This window comes from Lethenteron reissneri, chromosome 13 (assembly GCF_015708825.2).
Source record: "Lethenteron reissneri isolate LAM-NWPU_2019-01 chromosome 13, ASM1570882v1, whole genome shotgun sequence".
Lineage (NCBI taxonomy): Eukaryota > Metazoa > Chordata > Hyperoartia > Petromyzontiformes > Petromyzontidae > Lethenteron > Lethenteron reissneri.
The window spans coordinates 711,265-733,940 of NC_083791.1; the positions used below are offsets into that span (position 1 = coordinate 711,265).

Consider the following 22,676-nt stretch of genomic DNA (forward strand, 5'->3'; position numbering starts at 1 on the left):
CATCAAGCTGAACAACACGAGGTGCAACCTGAAAGAGCACCGGAGAGCTACCCAAGGAATAGACAACTCACGAGATGAATGTGCTGGAGCAAGTGTTTGATAAACAGCTGGTCGCCATGTCCACAAATGCAACATTTACTGAGCAATCCGCGCAGAAACAGCAGCACCCTTAAGGCAACAGCAATTGGAGGAATTTACAGCAAAAGCAACGGTTGTAATTCTAAAGCGGACATGCTAAATAAACGACACGTTAGGATATGCATCATGAGGCTACACAGGGCAGATGGTAATTTCTCGTGTGGAATATGAAACAGCCCTTTGTCAATCCACCGCTGGATGAAGGGCTCGCGATGCCTCTTGGCTGTGGCTTTGTTTGACCGTGCCTAAACGTAATGGTGCGGTTCGTGCGCCGCACTACGAACCCTGTAACCCGATGTGGATTCCCGGCCACGGCTGTCATCAGTCGCGAGAGTGATATCTGAATTGGCCCCGACCTTCCCACATTCACTAACATGCACTGGCCAGTAGGGTAAAGTATGGTCAAAAAACCTCCATAACTACCGTGACATGGGGAGGCCTTCATCTAACAGTGCATTGACACAGGGTTGTAAATAAAAACCAATATGAACCAGCCTCCAAACCACAGCGGAGTCCAATATGCACTGACATTTTACGATGGACATGTCAAGTTGGCCAAACAGCAAACAGTTGGAACACGAGGAATGTTAAAGTCAAGTGATTGCATCCAAACTTAAAATTACTGCACATTTTTTATTCCAAATGTATTGTATTTTAGTCATTTAGTGCACAACTAGAATTTACTTGAAAGGGTTTCCGAGATGATTTTGAAACGATTGTTCTGTACAACGGACGCGAGTTATGTTTTAAGAAATCTGACAGTTTTACGGGTTCAACTCTGTTGCAAGGATCGGGTCACTTGCAACCTCGACACGTGCCGTGTGAAGTATTCCGCAACCAATGTTTAGGTCCACACATTCTCTGCTGACCGAGACGTGCAACACGACATCAGTTCGGAATGTTACTCTGCAGGTAAAATTGAAAGCGATCTTTATTTTGCATAGGTGCCCTGGCATAGGCAATGCAGAACTACACAACGGATGACACAGATGTGCAGAAAAAACAAACACAACTACCAGCCAGCCTTGGCCGATCTGACAGTTGAGCACCCATATCGCTTAACATCCACATCAACGTATCCGCTCTTCCCTTAGCAAAGGTAACTTTGAAAGAACACCATCTATGCAAGTGCTGTACCGGTTAATCCAGACTGGCTTTGATGCCCAAATATGTGTAACATGATTTGGCAATGTTCATTTCAAAGAGAAAGAGTTCAGAGAGGAATACAAACAAAAAAATAAATATAACAAACAATATAATTGTTATTTTGGACAAAGAATTTTCTACATTTTGCCAGCCATTAAGGTGGTGTCTGCACTCACACTGCCAAGCGCTGCCCTCATTTTACATCCTGCGTCACTCGCTCTTCCACTCCACAACTGCTGTTGCTGTAAAAGCTGAAAGTGCAGCCCCGCAATTGCTTGCTCGTGTCCACTGTTGGCAGAAGGGCCTCCACTAGAGGGAGCTCCAGACAGCCCCGAATCTTCCATGATGGCCATCCATTTTGGAAGAGCTGGCAGTACCCACACTTCACACCAACACGTGACTTTCTGATCGACTGCTCAGGGACTGTTGCATTGACAAAGGCGGCGGCGGCGGCGGTGGGACAGGGGGGATTTTAATAAACCTTTCCCATTGTTTCAACTGCCGTGTCGGGAGATCAAAGCGGCGACTTCTGGATTTCAAGCCCAGTGTGCAAGCCATTACACTCCGGCAGCATCCCAGTTGCTACACATAACTTGATCTGTGCAGGGCATTACACGCGCCACCGAAGCTACGACTTCTCCTTGCTGTGCTGCGCTGGATGAGCTGGCGTTGGCTGTGCTGCTTGTGCCTGCGTGACTATGGTGATGTGCTGCTGCTGCTGCTGCGGCGCTGTCGCACTGTGCAGCTGTGCCGGCGGCTGTTTGTCGGTGGAGGACTCGGTGGTCATGACGACGGTTGGCATGGAGACGGCGGGGCACACCACGGTGCCCTGTGGCAGCTGCTGAATGCGCACTTGCTGCTGCTGCAGCTGCTGCTGCTGCAGCTGCTGCAGCTGTTGCTGCTGCTGCTGCAGCTGCTGCAGCTGCTGCTGCGTGATGTAGCTCACCGGCTTGTGTCCCGGCAGCAGCTTGGCGCCGGCCGGCATCGTCGTGAGGATGATGTTGCGGCCCAGGCCCCCGAGGCCGGAGGTGGGCAGGCTGCCCTTAAGAATCGCCGATGCGGTGATGAGCCCCCCCTTGGCATGGCCGTGCTGCCCAAGCACCTGCAGGTTCGAGATGGGCAGCGTGATGGTGCCCGTCACCTTGGCCGACGGCGCGTGGGACACCACCGTGGCGGTGACGTGGGCGGGCCTGAGGCCGATGGACGCCAAGCTGGCGACGGCCGCGCCGGCCGCACCCAGGGGGCCGCGCGCGGACGTGACGGTGGGAGCCCGCTTGGCGTTGTCGCCCGCCCGCGCCTCGCCGGCGCCGACGATGATGCCCAGCTCGGGCATCGCCCGCATGCCGGCCGTCCCCGCCCCCGGCTTGGCGACGCCTCCCGATATCCCCGTGGCCGGCCCGGCGCCGCCCAGACTGGGCTGCGTGGCGAGCACCGAGGAGGTGACGGTGGACCTGGCGTGCGGCGGGGTGCTGTACGTTATGCCGCCCGAAGACACGAAGCTGGACTTGACGACGCCCGCCGGTGCCGACGCCGTGGAGATGGCCGCTCGCAGAAACGTCTGCGCGTGGCCGAGGCCCGCCAGGGAAGAGACGGTCACGGACTTCAACAGCGTGGCGGCGCTCGAGGCGCCGCTCGCGGGGAAAAGTCCTACGCCGGGTTTTGGATCGGCAAGCCCCGGGCGAGGAAGCATCTTCACGGCGGCCCCGGGCGAGGAATCCAGGTCGGGCATTTCCGGCGTCGCCTTGATGACCGTGGCCGACGATAGGATGCCCTGCGGGGAGAGCACGGCTGTGCCGGACATGCCCCGACTAACCCCCAGCGAGGACAGCAGCTCGGGGGTGACCTTCAGAGTGGTCAGCTGCCCCTTGGAGAGAGCGGCGGCCATTTCGTGGGGCAGGCGCAGCACAGTCTGGGTGCGGGGCAGCGCGGCCAGCGCGGTGGTGAGGGTGACCTGCTGCCCCCGGGGCAGCGACACGGTGCTCAGGGGCAGCGGCGTCACGTCCTTACCCTGAATGCGCAGATTCGACGCGGTCACCCCTTTGCCCGCGCCCAGGGACACCTTCCTCACCACCGTCTGCGTCTTGAGCTGCGCGGACGGCCCCGTGCCCGTCACGGAGACGATGACGGGCGTGGACGGCGTCGCCTTGGAGACGGCGGCCGACGCGGCGGACGTGGCCGGGGTGGCGGAGTGCACGGATGCGCCCGCCAGCCCCTTGGAGACGACCGTGAGCGGCGCAGAGATGGCCGCGCCAAATGTGGGCGCGGGCAGGGCCACGGAGGCGGCCAGGCTGGCAATGGACACCGTTGCCACGGACGGGGATGTCACCGCGGAGACGGTGACGGTCGCCGTGGAAACGCGCGCAGCCGGGGCCGGCGTGGAGGGGGCTGCCGAGGTGACGATGATCACCGTGCGGGAGGTGTGCGGAGTCGGCGTGTCCGGCGCCGGAGCCCTCGCGTTGACTTCTGGGTGATGCGACGCCACCAGCTGCTGCGCCGTCGGCGTCGGGGGGATCAGCTTCTTGACCGGAAGCGGTTCCGATGATGGCGTCTGTGGCGACTTGATGAGGCCGCTTATCTGTGGCATTACCGGGAGGCTCGGGCAAAGAGGACTCGGTCCCTGCAAGCTCGGTTCAGCCTTGCTCTCCGGTTGAGCCTTCTCGTTCTCCTCCACCTTGGGGGTGATGATCTTTGAGATGGCCGCGTGTGCCGACACCGCGGCGAACGACGTGGTGCTCAAGGTCGGCGTGGGGGGCGTGGACGGTTCCAGGGAGCTCGCGTTTCCCTCGGGAGGCACGAGCATCGGTATCTCCTTAAAGCCGGATTTCCCTTTGCCCGGCGGCTTGGGTTTCTGCTGCAACGCCTTCTTGGCTTTCGCCGCTGCAGCCTGCGCCTGGTGAATTCTTTCAAACTCCTCCTGACTGCGGTTCCTGTGCAGATAGATCCACAGCTTGCGGCCGATATCGTACTTGACGCAGGGGTCCTTCTCGTAGTGCAGCCGGTCCAAGGCGCCGCTCACGACGGTGTTGATCTGCGCATTGGTGACGTCGGAAGCCAAAAACTGCGAGTCCTTGAGAAGCTCGCAAATCTCGGCGCGCGTCCCCTCGCCGTTGGGCAGTCGCGCCGCCGCGTCTCGAACCAGGGACAGGATGGTGACGTAGGCGGGACGATCTGAGCGCAGCAGGGAGTGCTCCCGGGCCTTGTTCAGTGCCGTCTCCTTATCAAACACGCCCTTCACGGGCCCCACCACCGACTCGAAGCCATGCATGCAGAAGGTGAACGCCTTGTGCGGCTGGCTGTAGCGCTGCCGCTCCCGCTCCTGGAAGACTCTCTTCTCCTCCTCGGTGCTCGGACGCACAACGTAGTCGGTCCTCACCCGCGGCGTGGGCGGCAAGATTTCGCCCTCCTCGCGCTCTTTTGACCGGCTCTGATCTTTCGTTTCCAACCACAGCTGGCACAGCACCTCCATTTCACCGTTCGAGTCGCGGCCGCCGCCGATCCACTTCCACTGCTGCAGTCTGTCTTTGTAGTCGACATAGGGAGCGAAATTTGGGGGCAACGAAGGCAGCGTCATGCTGGCGTCTCCGGCCAGGAACTGCAGTGAAGACGGCACGAGCTCTTGCCAGTTCTGCCCCGCGAGAACCCAGCCGGTGCTTTGAGCAGCTGGAGAGGTTAAGAACGCAGATACACCCTCTTCCAGTGCCGCCGAGTTGGCTTTTCCGTCCGGCAGGAAAAGATTGCGGAGGAGGCCGAAGAAACACGAAGGAGCGTTCCCATCCCTCTCCGAGGTCCACAGGTCTTCCGGCACTTCCGCCTTGGGCGTCACAGAGGGCAGCTCTGCCTCCTGCACCGGGCAGCTCCCGTCTGGAGAGACGGACGGCTGCTCCACAGCGACGTCGCCCTCCTGCTTGATTTTTCCCCGACGGCGCTTCTCCTCCTTCATCCGGCGCCGCGGCACCACGAGCCCCGCAAACTCCGAAATGGTTCCGCCCCCCTTCTTGTTGGGCACGTTCATGCGCGTGAGGATGTCGCCGAGGGTCAGCTCGCTCGTGTCCAGGGCCGGATCGTCCGGGTGAATCTTCCGTCTGGCCAGGTGACTCTTCATCAATGACTTTATCCCCTCGTCCCCCATCTCCTCCCTGTCCAGCGTCTTCATGTCCTGTGTGCACAGAGTAGGGAGGACTCGCGGTGCTGCGGCGGTGGTGGAGACCGGGCTCCTGGTTCCTCTTCGCAGCTGTGGGTCTTCTTCATCCTCATCTGAAGATGGATTGGGGTCGCCGCACTCCTCCCGAATTTCATTGAGGATGTTGCGAAACCGCTTCCTCACCCGCTCCTCCCTGGCCTCGGCACCCTCTCTGCCTGCCTGCCTCTCCAGCCGGCGCTTGCGCTTGAGCGAGTCCGCGGGCTGATGCCGCGCGGCGGCTTGCAGCAGCTCGTGGCGAGATAGCAGGATCTCGCGCAGTAGGCCACGCGTGCGCTGCTGCTGCAGCCGCAGGTAGCGCTTGTACTGCGCCTTGCGGCACAGGGCCCTGTAGTGCACTACCTCGGGGCTGAAGAAGCCCGTTTGGAACATGCGCTGAGCGCTTTCTAGCGGATTTCCGAACCGGAAGTTTTCACCGGAGAAGAGGGCGCGCAGGGTGGCGTGGCGGTTCTCCGCCTCCTCCGCAGGGAAGGAGGGCAGCAGCGCCCAGAGTCGCGCGCGCTCCGCGTCCGACAGGGCCTCGCGCCACGTGTCGGCCGACAGCACCTCGGCCCACAGCTCCGGGCTCTCCAGCAACGTCTCCGGCAGGCTCACCAGCTCCCCGGCCAGCAGACACTCCTCCATGGCCGGCCCACACGACTCCTGCTCATTGTCGTCGTCCTCCTCCTCGTCCGTCTCGTCGTCCTCCTCACAAAGGCCATCTTCTTGGCCGTTTCCTTCCTCTTCCTCCTCCTCTTCCTCCTCGTCATCCTCCATAGGCTCCCCGGCCAACATCATGTCCAAGGCCTCCATAGCTTCTGCGAGTGTGTCCGGCCGTCGGGGGAAAGACGCCAAATCAGCAGAATGCCAGTTTGCCGCTACGCTGGCATCACAGTCCCTTCCGATATCTGTCCAAAGATACAAAAAACACCAAGGTGAATTTCAAAAGGGATAGTTTTCTTAATTCTTCCATAAAATAATATACATTGTTATATTTACTTGTTAAATGCTATTTTTGTGCTCCACTGTTCGAAACTAATTGAGAATGGATATGCAACGCACATACACCACAATGAAAGGGCACCGCAACCTACACGGCAAATAACAAATTAAAAGCAAGCAACGTAATTCTGGGTCTCTGCCTACGAATCTTTGAGTGTATCTTAAACTGGAGAAATCTGATGAGATATAAAGCTCTTTTTAACAAATGTCCAATAGACTCGGTTTCCCAATAAGTGCCTGTGTTTATATGAGCCTCTGCGGGTCTCTACGAGTCTCACTGGGCCCCACAAAGATACACTGGCCCCAGTTATGCAAGCCCCCTCTCGCACAGCAGCACAGAGACGGCCGCGTGGGTATAAACGCATCAGTCAAACAAAGCATTAATAATAACGGGTTTTTTTCGGTTAGATTGCGTAAATATAAATGTGTCCTTAAACCCGCCACCACCCGACACAACCAACTAGTAAGGATGTCACAAACAATGCCAATTCGTTACTAGTACAGCACACCGGTGTGTTGGAGAGCAAATCCACAACATTTATGTTTCGCCAGAAATTACAACCGGCACCATCAGGCGGTAGCCAGATTTATGGAAAAATCCTCCTGTTTCGTTCCTTAAATATGTATGTTAAACTTCTTTCGCACCGTATGTAGCCAACCGTACTAACACGGTACACATTATGAGAGACACAATACAGCACACGCTGAGACAATACAGTACACACTGAGACACAACACGGTACACACTGAGAAACAGTACACACTGAGACACAATACAGTACACACTGAGACACAATACAGTACACACTGAGACACAATACAGTACACACTGAGACAATACAGTACATGCTGAGACACAACACAGTACATGCTGAGACACAACACAGTACACGCTGAGACACAATACAGTACACGCTGAGACACAATACAGTACACACTGAAACAACACAGTACAGAGAGACATTACAGTACACGCTGAGACAATACAGTACACACTGAGACACAATACAGTACACACTGAGGCACAATACAGTACATGCTGAGACACAATACAGTACACACTTAGACACAATACAGTACACACGGAGACACAATACAATACACACTGAGACACAATACAGTACATGCTGAGACACAATACAGTACACACTTAGACACAATACAGTACACACTGAGACACAATACAGTACATGCTGAGACAATACACGCTGAGACACACAATACAGTACACGCTGAGACACTACAGTACACGCTGAGACACAACACAATACATGCGGAGACACAAAACAGTATACGCTGAGACAATACTGTACACAGACACAACACAGTACACACTGAGACCCAATACAATACACACTGAGACCCAATACAGTACACACTGAGACCCAACACAGTACACACTGAGGCACCGTGCTCGTGACACGCGGAAGCCCGCGGCGCCGTCGTCGAGTCGCCGACGGCGCCGCTGCTGCGGCGAGGGCTGTGGCGGTACAGTGCGGGGGGGGGGCGGTACAGTGCGGGGGGGGGGGGGGCGGTACAGTGCGGGGGGGCGGTACAGTGCGGGGGGCGTTACAGTGCGGGGGGCGGTACAGTGCGGGGGGCGGTACAGTGCGGGGGCGGTACAGTGCGGGGGCGGTACAGTGCGGGGGCGGTACAGTGCGGGGGGCGGTACAGTGCGGGGGGCGGTACAGTGCGGGGGGCGGTACAGTGCGGGGGCGGTACAGTGCGGGGGGGCGGTACAGTGCGGGGGGGCGGTACAGTGCGGGGGGCGGTACAGTGCGGGGGCGGTACAGTGCGGGGGGGCGGTACAGTGCGGGGGGGGGGGCTGCGGCGCCCGGAGTCGACTCGCAGGCCGCGGCGAATGTGCGGGCCGCGAAACGCGGCGCTGCGCCGCGCTCCGCATCGCGCGCACGGCGCACAACGGCAGATTCTAACTTGTTACTTCATTACGAGCGTGTTTATTCACTTGTTGTTTAGTCGTAATCATGGTGATAAACGTCGTACTCACCTTGAAAGACGCTCTGCTGCGACGTGTTGCTGCGGGATGATACAGGCGCCTCTGGTTTGTGTTGCCAGTCTGCCGGCTCGAGTTTGCTGGTCACGGCGCACGGCGGGCGCGAATCTGCGGCGCGAATCGCGTCGAGAGCGCGGCGCGTGGGCGGCGCGGGCCCAGCGCCACACAGACAAAGGGCCCCGTGTAGCCTCGCCCGCACCGCGGGGCAAGTGCTGGCACGGCCACGCGGGTTGAGAGGGGGGGGGTGGCCAACACGGTAACCACGCCCTGTCGCCTGTCTGCCCCCAGGGCTGATGTTACACTCCCATTTATGGTCGAGTCGACCTAGGGGAGGGCCCATGACCGGTTCAATTATTCGACACTGTGATAGGGGGCCGTCCATAAATGACGTCACGCGATTTTGGACGATTTTTGACCGCCCCCCCTCAAATATGACGTCACAAAGCTCTGCCCCCCCCCCCCCCCCCCCCAAAAAAATAAAACATGCTTCAAATCGCTTTAAACTATTGTCATTGTAGTGCGTACTTAATTTGCCGCTGCACTCTGATGTTGTAGGAAAAACAATTCTTAAAAAGTATATTTAATTACGTAGAACGTGTTGTCGATATTTAAAGTTGCGCATTTTGATGTGACGCCACATTTCTCAACCCCCCCTCCCCCCCTTCGCCGAGCTGCGTGACGTCATTTATGGACGGTCCCGAGGTCGTGAGAGGGAATCCAACTCAGGCCACCGGGTTCGTAGCGCATTGCGCTAACCACTGCACCATGGCTCCCCGGACACTAAAATTAAATACTAATATTGTATTTACCAGGTAAGGCCCACCAAGCTATATGGCTCTTTGTCAGAATCGTCCTGGGCACAAATGATAGCTCAACAATGTAGAAATCTAGAGCCACCAAATCTAAACGCACGTCTCTAAATGTGGAGGGGAGGAAAATCAGAAGACCTGGAGAAAATTGCACAGGGAAAACATGCTAACTCCATATATACAGACGTCAGGGTCGAACCCACGCGTCCTGTATACCGGGTGACGTTACCGCAGCGCTTGTGCCAAGCTAGGTACACGTGGAGGCAAAATTAAGTGTGGAAAGCTCTGGCTGCTGCCAAGGCACAGGACGGAGACATCGCAGCGATACACTCCGCGACTCCTGACGCGGTTGTCTGGCTGGACCATCTGAATGTGAAATTGTAGTGAATGTGCAATTAATTGAAGTTGGTTGCTCTGCATCTACATAAGCCAGACGAAAGAAGACTTCACGGGACAGACCCATACGTTACGGTTTGACCGAGGTGCCTCGCTGTATTTTAGCCACCCGGTGCTCCGCGAGTTGAGCGGCGCTCCTCCGCCTACCGATGTTGAAGGGCGACTGTCTCCAACTGCCCAGGATCGTCTCTTCCATAGAGGCCGATCTTGACACCGCTGTCACCATCATCAGAAAGTCCACTCGGCCACCTATATCTGGCCAAATAAGCTGCCTGGGTATGCGGGCTACATGACGAAGCCAACGCTCGCCTGCCGGAGGAGCTCACTGATGATGGGACTGTCCAGATCTTCCAAGGATCTGAGCCCCTCACAATCCAGCCTGGTTAAACTCAGGATGGATCGTAGGCAGACCACCAGCCTGAATGTTTCAAACCGGTGCAGATGTTCCATTCCAGAGCCCCACGTTTCACAAGCACAGGGAGGGCATCACTCCTAGAAGACCTATAGCTTCAGAAACAAGCAATAGGCCAGGTAACTTCCACGTAGCGTTACACAGGTGATAGGAAAGATTCCTCTCGATTAAGCCATGCAAATATGCTGTTGTTCAGACATGTATTTCTGTATCTCTCCATTTGTCTTTTGGACACAAAGAGAGATAGACACGGAGATACAAATGAGTTAAAGAAAGCGATATAGACAAGGAGACGCTCATTCATGGAGAGACAGACGAAGATACTTTTTGGGTAAGTGGGTTTGGGCAGCACACATGAAGGGATGGTTAAAAAGAATAACGGAGTGGCAACATGTACAGAAATGGAAAACGTACAAAAATACATCAACTGATGAGATGGAGCGATTAAATCAGCTCATGTGCAGGTTTTTGTTGCATCATTAGGATCTTGACAAGTAGCTGCGTATTAGGGAGGCCTTTATCCAGCAGTGAATTATTGATCATGGTGTTAGCGCACGGTGCTACAAACCCAGCGACCGGGGTTTGATTTCCACTCACAGCCAACATCGGTGACAAATATCTGAACCAGTCTTGGATTTCCCAAAACGTACAGATTTCTCAGGACAGCTGCCACGGAAAAAAGAGAGTGATCCTGAGATATCCAGGACAGGTGGAAGCCTTAGTTTCAAGACGCAAATATATCACTTAAAAATCAACTGTTTAAAAAATACGCAAAGTTAAAGTAGATTTCTCTTTTAATTGAAAAATAATTATCAATATATTTGTGTGCATTGTGCTTTACAGATAAAAGATTTCAAAGTACAAATGATTACACCGTTAAAACGAAGAGAAGTTGTATAATCGGTGTGCAGACCCTTTTCTGGAAGTGTCAACAAGCAAGCAGTGCAGAGCAGCAGACTGCGGGGCGGCTTCCTGGCCCAGAGCAGCGTCCTGAAGCGGCGCGCGTCCACGCCCAAGCCATCTCCTCAGCTGCGCACAGAATTACTCTTGAAATCGCGCAACAAAAGACACCCGCAACAGGCTTTGTCCACATCTGAGCAAGAATTTGCCGACCAAGGATGTGGTTTGGCCACGCCCCTTACAGCATAGTCCGGCCCCCTTACCTGGTGACCTCCACCTGCACCGGGGTCCTAACGACCAATCGTAGCTAGCGAATGTGTCATGTGACGAAATGGGTCACTACAAATCACCGCCCAGAACGACGTTTGCACGCAGAGTTTGTCTCTTAAATGTAAGCAACCGGCTGTGGAACTGGCAACATAAATAATTCAGTCACATTCAACAGACTTGTGAGATAGATCAGCCGACTTAAGTCATTGGAATGCAAAACTCTGGGACACATTCGAACCGCCACCCGCACAAAGTGCCGTGCAACAAGACGTATGTAATAATAATCATCATCACACCGCGAATAAAAATATAATCCAGGGCGAGCTCCAGCTCTCCCGTTTAAAGGTACCCCGATCAGATCCCTCCATCTACAAACCCTAAGGCCATTAGGTTATCTACAAATATCCATAATATATCCCAATAAAGCTCTGCAATTTTATGAAGTCAAAAGTGATTTCCTGCTCAAATGAGCACTGAGGTGGTGTTAATCTCCTGTTTATAAACCCTGAGTCAGTGGAGAAACTTCCTCATTCCTATAAGGGTGAGACTATCCATAGGACAACCACTGTTGACTTTTATACAAAGCGGTACCCATTTCATTGACCACCCCCCCCAAGGGATGGGCTGAGTCAACTTCCAACCAGGAATTTAACCTGCAACCTTCCAATTGCGAGCCACTCGCTCCGTTTCCGAACCACCTAGCTGGATTTTATGATGCCCACTCGAAACATCTGGTGCACAGCATCAGGGATTCGGTGGCTCCAGAGCCACTGAGGTGTAGCCCTGCGAGTTGCGTCTGCTACTCCGGGGACTGGCCACAAGCTGCGCGCAACTCTCCGACGGCTCGACCTCCAAGCCCAGCAGGTTCAGAACCGCGGGCGCCGGCGACGCGTCGGAGGTCCCGTCGGATGGCATTTGTTCCCCGCGCTCATCCGACGGAACCTGATCCAGGAAATGGGAATAATCCGGCTCTCCCCCATCACGCCGGCCGCTGCTATTAACGTCACCGTCGTCTGCAGCGGCATCAAGGCTACGGTCGCCATTGCTCTGCGGGGACAGCTGCAACGGGATGAGCTCTTCCGATTGGTCATGGCGGTCTCGGTGGTTTTCGCTGCGAGCGCGAGAACACCGGAGGAGGAGGAACTGGCGGACGGCGGCGAAGGTGCAGCGTGTCGACGAGCCAGACTCGGCGTCCGAGCGGGCGTCCCCTTGCGGGTCGTAGCAGACGACCACTTCCAGGAGGTAGTACATGGCCCAGAATGAGGCCGAGCAGCCGAGCAGTGCGAGGATCTGTGGCAGCAGCGACGGGTCGGGAGACAATTGCGTACATACTTCAACGTGTGCGTTACGTATAAAAGTATTATTATTCTTGTTTACCAAGAAAAAAACCTCACTGTATGTCAAGACTCGTTTTCTGGAGTAATCCAAATTGAGTTATTTGCAGGTAATTTTTCAGAATTTGGATGTTTGGCCAATACCAGCAGAGATACAAGTTTCAGCCCTGCAATTGCTTGTTCATGCCACTTGGCGGAAGGACATCTACGAGAGGATATTTGGCCTACGATTCCACACCGGCTGTTTAATAAGAGGCGGGGGCATAACCACATCTTCACCCCGCCACACACGGCCTGCCAAGCGACAGTCATGTACCCATTTATACTGCTGGGCAGACAGAGGGCCGGGGGAAGTGCGGTCTTAAGAAACTTTCCCATCCAGCAGTGGATTGACAAAAGGATTGTACGTGTACACAACATACCACATCTAGGTCTAGAGGAGACACCCTGTTAGCTATACAACGGAATGCTGTTGTACCTTCAGAGTGTTGGGGTCCAGAAATTGAGGCGCACTGTCTGGCTGCTCAATACCCGGGTCACAGGGCAGCGAGAAAGAGTCGTTGAGAAACTCGCCGCTCATAGCTCGCGCCACCACCCTGCAGCACAAGCACAGCGGATACGGCCACAGACAAACACACTGCAGTCAACGGGTAAAGTAGCAGCCCTGCAAATGCTCGCTTCCACCACTGCTGGTGGAAGGGTGGCCGCTTCTAGAAAGAGTTTCCAGAGAGACCTAGAGCGTATTGTGTTTACTACTGCTCCATATTGGTCAGACTTCTTGGAAGAGGTGAGAGTACCCAAACTTTACCCCACCACACGCAACCTGCCAATCGACTATGGCAACACCAATTTATTCTGCTGGGTGGACAGAGGGGCCACGGTGGCGAGGTGTTACCTCCCTCGTCTGGTGTACAGGAGGTCGTGGGTTCAATCCCGACCCTGACGCTTGCTGTATATTTGGAGTTTGCATGTTCTCCCTGTGGTTGTGAGGTTTAGAATATTTGGCTCCTGTAAATGTCCACATGATAAGCCACTTCACTGGACAGTCATTTGTGGCCAGGTCGCTACTTAAAAAGAGCTACACATCTCAGTGGGCCTTACCTGGTAAAATAAACATAGGTGAGGGGGATTTAAGAAACTCACACTATTATTCCGACTGCCACACCAGGAGATCGAACTGGTGACCTCCATGCATTGCAAGTCCAGTGCACTTCCCATTACACCACGTAGCACCATCAGTCAGACACACACAATATTATAAGTCTTGCCAGAGCTTCTCTGGCTGTCGAGGACAGAATCTTTGCCATCAGTATTGTCACACTTCTAATAAAGAGAGTTCAGCAATAATGCACAATTACCCACACACACAATCGTATAAGTAACAAGTAATGTAACAATTTATATGTATACCTCTTCCGCTGCTCTATGTGTTGTGGAGTCCAGGAGTTCCCATACAGAGTGAGCTGCCATGAATTCAGCATTCCATGCACCACCAGCCCATCTGCCCAGGGGAATAACCAGAAAAGCATGCAGGGGTTGCATTTGCCTATGTGTGTTTTTTTAAAATACTGTTTGCTAAACAAGAGGCCCAAAGGCCCAAATGCTAAGTTGTCAGTAACAAACAGCACAATTGAAGGTATTAATAGATATGGAGAGTTCATACATTTCGTGAATTGAGTAAGGTTATAAAAACATATGGAAAGGAATGATGGGAGAGAATTCCAAAGTGCAGCAGTGTGAGAGAATTAAAAAAGAGAAGTGTTGTGACCTGCAGTGTGGTGATTGGGTGGCATTACTGGATGAATGAGTGGGTGAGGGTGTTGTCACCTGCGGTGTGGTGAGTGGGGGGTGAGTTACTGGGTGAATGTGTTGTGACCTGCAGTGTGGCAAGTGGGTGGGTGAGTTACTGGATGAATGAGTGGGTGAGTGTTGTTGTGACCTGCAGTGTGGTGAGTGGGTGAGTTACTGGGTGAATGAGTGGGTGAGTGTTGTTGTGACCTGCAGTGTGGTGAGTGGGTGAGTTACTGGGTGAATGAGTGGGTGAGTGTTTTGTTGTGACCTGTGGTGTGGTGTTTGAATACAGTATGGATGAGATGATGTGCATGATACATACATATCCGAGAATCGATTTCCATTTCTTAGCCTGAATTACAAATCTCAACGTCATACATGGAAAGCACAAGATGGGGCTACTTTCCACACAACTCCTGCAACACAGGTGGTACAACCATTATATTATGACGCTTATTTAGCCAGCAAAGCTTCACTGAGTCTCAAGACTCTTTTTCAGGAAGACTCTGCCAAGTTTTCGCAGAAGGGGGCACAATGTTGCTATGTACAGCATAACCCAGTTTAACACGTGGGCTTTTGCGACCAATATTATCCATAAGTGGTGTTTTGGCCTTTTTTGCACCTTGCACCCAAAAACAGCAGGATGTACATACATAATGTGCATGCGTGATGTACATACATACATCACACATGCACATTATGCATGCACATTATTACGTTGATTAACTGTGAATAACCCAGCCAATAATATCCATTGTAATTTATATGAATACATTAACCCCCCCCCCCCCCCATGCCTGGTCCTCATACCTGAGTGGCTCACAAGTGATGACATCCCATTTATCCCTCTATTGAAGACCAAAACAGCATTTATCCACAACTCTGGCTGTCCCATGAGGAGGCTGGTTGTAATTACTGGTGAAACATCGTACCTAAGAATATTGTAAATGTGGGTTTACTCTCCAACACACCAGTGGGCTGTACTAGTAATGAATTGGCATGTTCCGTTTACGTGACAAACCTTCCTAATTGGCTGTGTCGGGTGGTGGCGGGTTTAACAACACATTTATATTTACGTGATCTAACCCAAAAAACTCTATTATGGAGTCTAACTGAGTGGTCTTTATTGCATGGCTCGCAGGGCCACTGGCGGCCCCTAGTGGCCCTTTAGTGCGGCCCCCGACACAAATGCGCTGTCAAACCCCTATGGTTTAAAATGTGTGGCGGCCCTCCCATTGATGTCTTGTCAGCGAAAGTGGGCTCCCCCTCTGAAAATTAGTGAAGAACACTGGTATAACCCAACTAAGTAATATGCAAGTATTTTTTCAGCATTGGAATGTTTTGGCCAAAACCAGTTATATTTCTACGTGTAAAATGTTTTGCTAGAGGAGGAAACTGGAGATCCCAGAGGAAACCCATGCAGAACAGGGGGAGAACGTACATACACGAGGGTGTTGAAAGGTGTGGCTACATGTGCCAAGCAAATACATGAGGTGGTACATAAAAGCACATGTATGTCTGTGGCTGTGCGCATTATTACCAACATCCTGTATTTTAAGTGTGTACGTTCCGCTAGCTTCCTCTCCCCAACAGCGCAGAGTAGAAAATGTCCAGTCATAATCCTTGTTTCTATAAAAAAAAAGACAAAGATCCCCCATATAAGCTTGACAGACAGTAGAAGCAAGTGCTGTTAGCGAGCACCAATTAAGGCCGATACGGCACACAAGGGGGTGGATGGCCAGCACCATGCTCGCGCCGCCTTTGTCTCCCTAGTGGCAGTTTACACACCGCACCAGGTACTCATTTAAGGCTGAGTCGACCTACGGGAAGCCCAGAACCGGTTCAGATAATCATCACTGGTGTTGGACGTGAGCGGGAATCGAGCCTGGGTCGCCAGGTTCGTAGCGCAACGTGCTAACTGCGACATAAAAGCACACAACCCACACAGACAGTTGGTAAATCTCACTTTCATTGCAGTACTTTAACAAATAACCAGTGTCACTATTAGCTCAAATTATTTTGCGCTGAGGCCAACCAGTTATCACTCCACATTCATGTTCTGCCCCTTTTTGATACGTGCGCCTATTCACCGCTAAATGACAGCAAGCGCAAAGGTGGAATTGATTAGCTTGGTTAGGGGACCCGGTCACATGACCCTTGAGCATTTACAATATTTCATGCAGATCGATGGGTTTACAATAACATTTACAATAGGGGCGCTGCAGTGCCGAGGTGTTAACTACCTCACCTGGTATGCAGGAGGTCATGGGTTTAACCCCAACCCTGACACCTGTATATTTGGAGTTTGCATGTTCTCGCCGTGGTTGCGTGGGTTTTTTCTGGGTCCTCCGGTTTTTCCCTCCATATTAAAAATCAAAGTGCGTTTAGAGTATTTGGCTAATATAAATGTCCACATGATAAGCTACTTTATTGGGCTTTCATTTGTGGCCAGGTTGCTTCTGAGCTCAGTGGGCCTTAACTGGTTAAATTAAAATAGCTTAGTTGTTATTGTTTAGTTTAGATAGCCTACTTAGGAGACCTGGTCACGTGACCTTTGAGCATTTACAATACCTAACACAGATAAACAGGTTTGGAATCGCTGTCCAGATTGAGGGTCCTCTCGTCACATGAACCTTGGAGAGGCAGGGCCAGCCATTTGAAGATGCAGTCTGCACATTTTAGCTCTGTAAGTCTGTGTTAATCTAGCCAAACTGCAACCTTGCAAATACAATACCACAGTTGAGTGGTGACGGCCACGCTCATTAAACGTAGAAAGTGGTGGCGCAGTGGTTAGCGCACCGCGCTTCGAAGCTAACTGACCCAAGTACAATTTCTGCTCACAGCCAACGTCAGTGACAAATATCTGAAATGGTCCTGGGCCTTCCCGAGATTGACTCAGGCATTGGGGGAGACAAAGGAAAAACAGGCGTGGCGCTAGCTATCCACCCCCTCACATCACGTGCCGCAACGGGTCTGCTCAGCTATACGCGGAACCTTTGTCTTTTGTTGCATTGCTACAGACCGGTCGAGGGTCCGGCGCGTGGCCATAGTGGACGTGGTGCCGCTGGGACACGCGAGCTCGATGAGGAGGTTTCCGCGGAACTCGTGGCTAATGACCACGTGCAGGGCCACATGCTCCAGCGTCACCAGGTCCCCCACCGACAGATTGCTCACTGTGAGAAGGGGGGGATGACAGACAAAAACAAAGGTCTCCCGTATAGCCTCGACAGGCCGTTGGGGCGAGTGCTGTGAACGAGCAATCCCCCAATGAAGGCCGGTACGGCGCACGAGGGGGTGGTGTGGCCAGCGCAGTGGATGGCCACCACACCAGGTACTCATTTAAGGGTAACCGGGATTGTATAAATAGAAGCAAAGTGAGGGTAGATTGCATGGAGGAAAACTGCAACAGCACTGCGCACTCACAAATAATGTCACTGACACTTCTTTCGAGTACAAAATAAAACGACAAATTACATTGCTCCGCAGGTGTAAAGACATTTGAAATGCCAGCGGCACATCATTCTTGCCGTTTCAAGTGTATACGCAAATGCACGTGCCCTTCTTCTGGGACGGCACATGCGGTTGAAACCAATTGAACCGGGCCATGCTGCGCAGGTGCAGTGGGGCGTTACCATGCAGACTGGATGAGAGCACGGCAGGGAAAGGAGGGATGGCCTTGTTCTCCGTCTGTAGCTCGGAAGTGAATGAGCGCAGGTATGGCACCGTCTCCCACACCTGACACACACACACAGAGGGTGCGTTTAGGCCAACGGCCGAAATCACCATCATCATCAACCAGGGCCAATCCACTGCTGGATGAAGGCTTCACCCCAAGCTGCCACCTCTTACAGTCCTGCAATGCAATAATCCATCCTCTTGGACGCACTCCATTCCTCGGCTGCCACTCCCGTTATTATTCTTGACCACTGTCGATCGTCCCTTCTAGCCGTGACATATCCTACCCAAGCACACTCGCCTGTGTCGACAGCTTGGATAACATCATGAACATGCGTACGTTATCGACTCAAGCGAGCGATACGAGTGTAAAAGCCTGAGAGAAGAGAGACACAATTAACGAAGGAGCAGGGACCAAGAGACGGGCACAAGGAGTGGAGCGGGAGGGGTTAGAGCTGAAGGGACGGCAGCAGCAGCGAGACGATGTCACAGCATTCGGAGGCCATAATGTAGGAAATAAAAGAGAACGGGGGGGTGGGGGGCGGGAGGTGGGGCTCTACCCAGCAGTAACAACAACAACAATGTAAATACCGCATTGGGATTTACGCCGGAACAAGTAGTGTACCTAGGGCCAGTTCACTCTGCAGGATGAAGGCTCGCATTAGCAATGAAAAACTGAACAGTTACTAAACACCCGTATACGTATAAGGGCGACCACTATGCATAACAAGTGTTACGGGCTGCTGCTCTGATAAGGGCAGTGCAGAAAAATTCATTGTTGTACTATACTATGCTCTAATGTTATGCTCCCCACTTTCACCAACCCGCACTGAACGGCGCAGTGAAGTATGGACAAATATCCCTGTGACCCCCGCACAACGTGAGGGGCCCTCATCCAACGGTGGCGTTGACAAAGGGTTGTAAATGTAGATGAATACAAATATATTTTACGAAAAAAACGCAAAGGAGGATGTGGGGATGCGGCGTTACCTTGGCGGCGTTGACGAGACGCCACGCATTGAGAACTCCAAAGCCGTACTTGTGACTGTGGTGAAACCCAGCTAGATTTTCATCCCACTCCGATAAATATTCATCAACCTAGGAACAATAATAATATCGTATTTGTATACATAGGTATCAGTCGCCCAAATTGCAGACCGAAACGCTGCAGAATTTGCAGCACATGCAGAGTTTTGGCAAGGAGAAGGGATAAACCACAGACACGAAGGCAGCCAGGACGGGCATGTTGGGCCAACTCCACGCATGAGTGTTTACAAGGGGGAGGGAGCAAACTGCGGGGGTAGCTGTCCCAGTGCAGCAGAAAGTGCACACAGCACCGAGGGGGGGGGGGGCAATGATGCTATGTTACTTTTCCCAATTAAGTAATTTGTGAGTAACATATCAAATTCGGACCATGTTGTCGGCAAAACATGGCCTACTCTTTTAAGAACACAGGATCCATAACTCCCGTAGCTGTGAAGTGGAAGGTGCATACAGTTCATGGTTAATACACACTGCGGTATTAAACAGGGAGGCCGCCGGCACCGAACCTCTGCAGCAAATGCCAGATGTGCGACTGCCGGAACACATCACCGCCCGCCCCTCAGAAGGCACATGTTCCACAATAACGCAGCATGAAGGTACCATGATGGAAGTGTACAATAACAGAGCGACGGTACCATGACGGAGGTGTAAACGATCAGGTGCTGGGCATCTCTCCACGTGAGGCACGGCCTGGCCTGTAGTGCAAGTGCTAAGATGGCGGCCGCCAGGGGGGCGGCTGCAGACGTGCCTGTGTGACCCTCAGTGCACCCCGACCCCTGGCCTCCAGTGATGTCGCAAGTGACCTGACAAGATGAAGGAGGTACAAGACATCGTTATCGGACTTCATAGTTTTGGAACGGAGTACATCCACACTGGTTCACAGAGGAAATGGAGCAATTACATAAGCTATTGTGTAGGTGCTGGGTGGATTATTACAAAGCAGGACCATGAGAGATGGTGGCAGTTTGGGGAGGAAGCCCTTCACTGGACTGACCATGGCTGATGATGTTGGTAATGAAAGAGTTGGCAAAACAGGCCATAGCAGCACCCTTCCCAAATAATTCATAACTGGCCAGGCTTTTCTGGCTAACTGAAAGCTGAACTTTCCATTATTATCAAATGCTGGACCATAGCAGAAAGAAGTGTCACCCAGTGTGGTGCAGGGTTATATGTACAATGCTGTCCTCACTGGTGCATGCATAACAATCAACATCACTGTCATATTTGCATTCATATGTATTTGCTTTAATGGCTCAGCAACTCAAAGTGCCCTTATGTCACAGCTCCAGTGGCAGCTGTCCCTGTATGGCACAAGGGGACCCAGTACCTGGACAGGCAACCGGTATGGCATTAGTCTGCCAGTAGAAGGTGGTGTTTTGCTATGTGTCATTGCAACTGAGTCAATTGGAGTGTCATTTTCAATATTTGGACCATGCCACCGGCACACAATGGCCTACTCGTATCGAATATCGGGGGGAGGGGGGGCAGGGATCTTTAACGTCCACTGAGCAGACGGATCCTATTCACGGTTAATACATCCGCAGTAATAACCATGGTGGCCTGCTGGATTCAAACCACGAACATCTGCCAAAAAGAGGCAAATACGCTGCTGTGTAACCACTGCGCAGGGCAATACGTACGATGCTGCGCTGCCTGACATCGCCGCTGCTGAAAGTCACACCCATCATGGCGGCGCACTCCTCGGCATAGAAAGGCATCCCTCCATTCTCGTCCACCGCCCCTGAGCACCACACAGCAGGACACCGACGACGACAATCACACACCATTGTCACCACCGCAGGATTTAACCCCAGCGTCAACGCGTGCGGTCTACCCCTCTTTACAAATCGACATCAATGCTTCTACTCGATACCATCCGGTAATAGAGCGGAATCTGTTCAACAGGCCTCACTCTGCTGATGAGACCAAGTCCTTGCTTGCATTAACAATGCTGCTTGATAACATTTGTCTGGAAAACTGCTAACCTGATAGATAAAAATAATATTATTATTATATAAATGTAGAGAGACGGAATGGGGTTCTGCTTCTGTTTTCAAACATGGGAGTCTCATCACAGGATTGGCTGTGATGTGCAGATACCCAAGAGATACATATTTGTTACTTGCCAGTTATCAGCATCATCAGCCACTGTCAGTCCACTGTGGATAAAGGTCTCCCCACGCCGTGTTGGTCATAGGAGTTGTTTGACCATATTGTACCACGCTGGACAATATGGATCGGTAAAGGCGGTGCCTCGGACTAGTTCCCACACTGTTCACAATTTTACAATTGCTCTTGCTGAAAAGTGGTCTTATGCAAACCTTGGTAAACGGTCTATCATCATATTCCCGATGCAAAATTTGTTGCACTGATTAGGCACCGATTCATCTCAAGCAGGTAGCTTACCAGCCTAGGGCTCTGGAGAAAGCTGAAATCCTAGTGCCACACTTGGTCAGCTCTGAATTATCCTTTATAACCAGCAGTCTCATCACCAGCTGTGGTTCATGAGCTGCACCTCTCAAGAGAGGTTGTTGTTGTTCAGTGCTAGTGCACATAGTCCCAGTGTATCACAATACACTCGCTTTAAGCCACATGGCCGCCCTGGTGGACACCGCGGGGTGAGTATTAACGATAAGTACGTGTTGTCAGCTTCACAGTGGATGCGAATCATTCCGTGACGTCGTGGTGTGAATTAGCAATTTCGGAAAATTACCCAAACATTACTTAGTCGGGAGAATATACAGCAATTATCATCTCCTGTTGCAAACCAATGCAGACTGTAATTGCTCAGGAAACTTAGCGCCTTCGTGATAGCTTGGTGCTATAAGGATGGCACAAATTATTTGATTTGATAAACAGTCACAGCCATGCTGTGGAAGTCGGCGGTGTCCGACTTGTGAACAGTTCCCGGAGGTTAATGGGGATATTAAAGGCAGGATCCACGCAGTTCACCCCCCCCCCCCACTCGTCACGGATAAGTGGAAATATACTGCACTACGTCGCTGCAGGCCACTGACTCAGTACCGAGCCAACTTCGATGCGTGTGTGAACCTAACAATAGATTTTATTTGGTAAATCTAAAAGCTGAACAAGTTGGCCGCTCACCGATAGTGATTGTGTATATGGAGTTGGCGTAGCCGTCGTAGTTACAGTTGTCCTGGTATCGACCTCCGTTGCCACTGGCGACCACAAATATGGTCCCAAACCCACGGCGGCCGCCCACGACTCCCCGCTGCAAGGCGCTCTGGGAAGCCAGGTGCACAACACACACAGTGGACATCATTCCAGCACGAACCACACGACACTCACAGTCCACTCCTCAGTGAGCAGTTTGTAATAATAATGTATCATTTGTACCGCACATAATCTGTGTTGCCTCTCAGAGAGCGAAAATGTTTCGGATGCACAAGAAAGCACAGACAAGCGACAAGGCAGCCAGAACCTGCACCAGAAAATTGCCCAATCTCTGTGGTCCTATACTGGAACATCTGGCCAACTCCATTCATTCGTGATTATAGATGTGGAAGGAAAGCTGGAGTACCACACACGTGCGAGGGGAGGGGCAGTA

The 22,676-nt window shown here is 52.5% G+C and overlaps 2 protein-coding genes across 5 annotated transcripts in view; both read right to left on the minus strand.

Moving 5' to 3' along the window:
* Positions 1-134: 134 nt before the first annotated feature.
* NFRKB (nuclear factor related to kappaB binding protein) lies at positions 135-8,675 on the minus strand. 2 transcript variants are annotated; one of them, XM_061550825.1, is made up of 2 exons: positions 8,472-8,675; positions 135-6,369 (listed from the first exon to the last, which is right to left on the minus strand). In XM_061550825.1, the coding sequence occupies exon 2, from the start codon at positions 6,272-6,274 to the stop codon at positions 1,913-1,915; it is 4,362 nt and encodes a 1,453-aa protein (XP_061406809.1). In that variant the 5' UTR covers positions 6,275-6,369; positions 8,472-8,675; the 3' UTR covers positions 135-1,912. The 2 variants fall into 2 exon arrangements, with proteins under 2 accessions (XP_061406809.1, XP_061406810.1); XM_061550826.1 differs by lacking the exon at positions 8,472-8,675 and adding an exon at positions 7,865-7,930.
* A 2,195-nt stretch (positions 8,676-10,870) lies between these two features.
* Positions 10,871-22,676, minus strand: part of PCSK7 (proprotein convertase subtilisin/kexin type 7) — a 28,306-nt gene continuing 16,500 nt past the window's right edge. For all 3 annotated transcript variants that reach the window (XM_061550834.1, XM_061550835.1, XM_061550833.1), the window contains exons 8-17: positions 22,214-22,352; positions 20,749-20,849; positions 19,744-19,911; positions 19,055-19,162; positions 18,022-18,124; positions 17,412-17,562; positions 15,930-16,018; positions 14,009-14,099; positions 13,077-13,194; positions 10,871-12,554 (exon numbers count right to left, since the gene is read on the minus strand). In XM_061550834.1, the coding sequence (XP_061406818.1) occupies positions 12,009-12,554; positions 13,077-13,194; positions 14,009-14,099; positions 15,930-16,018; positions 17,412-17,562; positions 18,022-18,124; positions 19,055-19,162; positions 19,744-19,911; positions 20,749-20,849; positions 22,214-22,352 (1,614 nt within the window). In that variant the 3' untranslated portion in view covers positions 10,871-12,008. The remainder of the gene's footprint in view (positions 12,555-13,076; positions 13,195-14,008; positions 14,100-15,929; positions 16,019-17,411; positions 17,563-18,021; positions 18,125-19,054; positions 19,163-19,743; positions 19,912-20,748; positions 20,850-22,213; positions 22,353-22,676) is intronic.

Excerpts from the sequence above, each read along its gene's own strand:
- NFRKB (XM_061550825.1), bottom strand. The coding sequence starts at position 6,274 with ATGGAGGCCTTGGACATGATGTTGGCCGGGGAGCCTATGGAGGATGAC.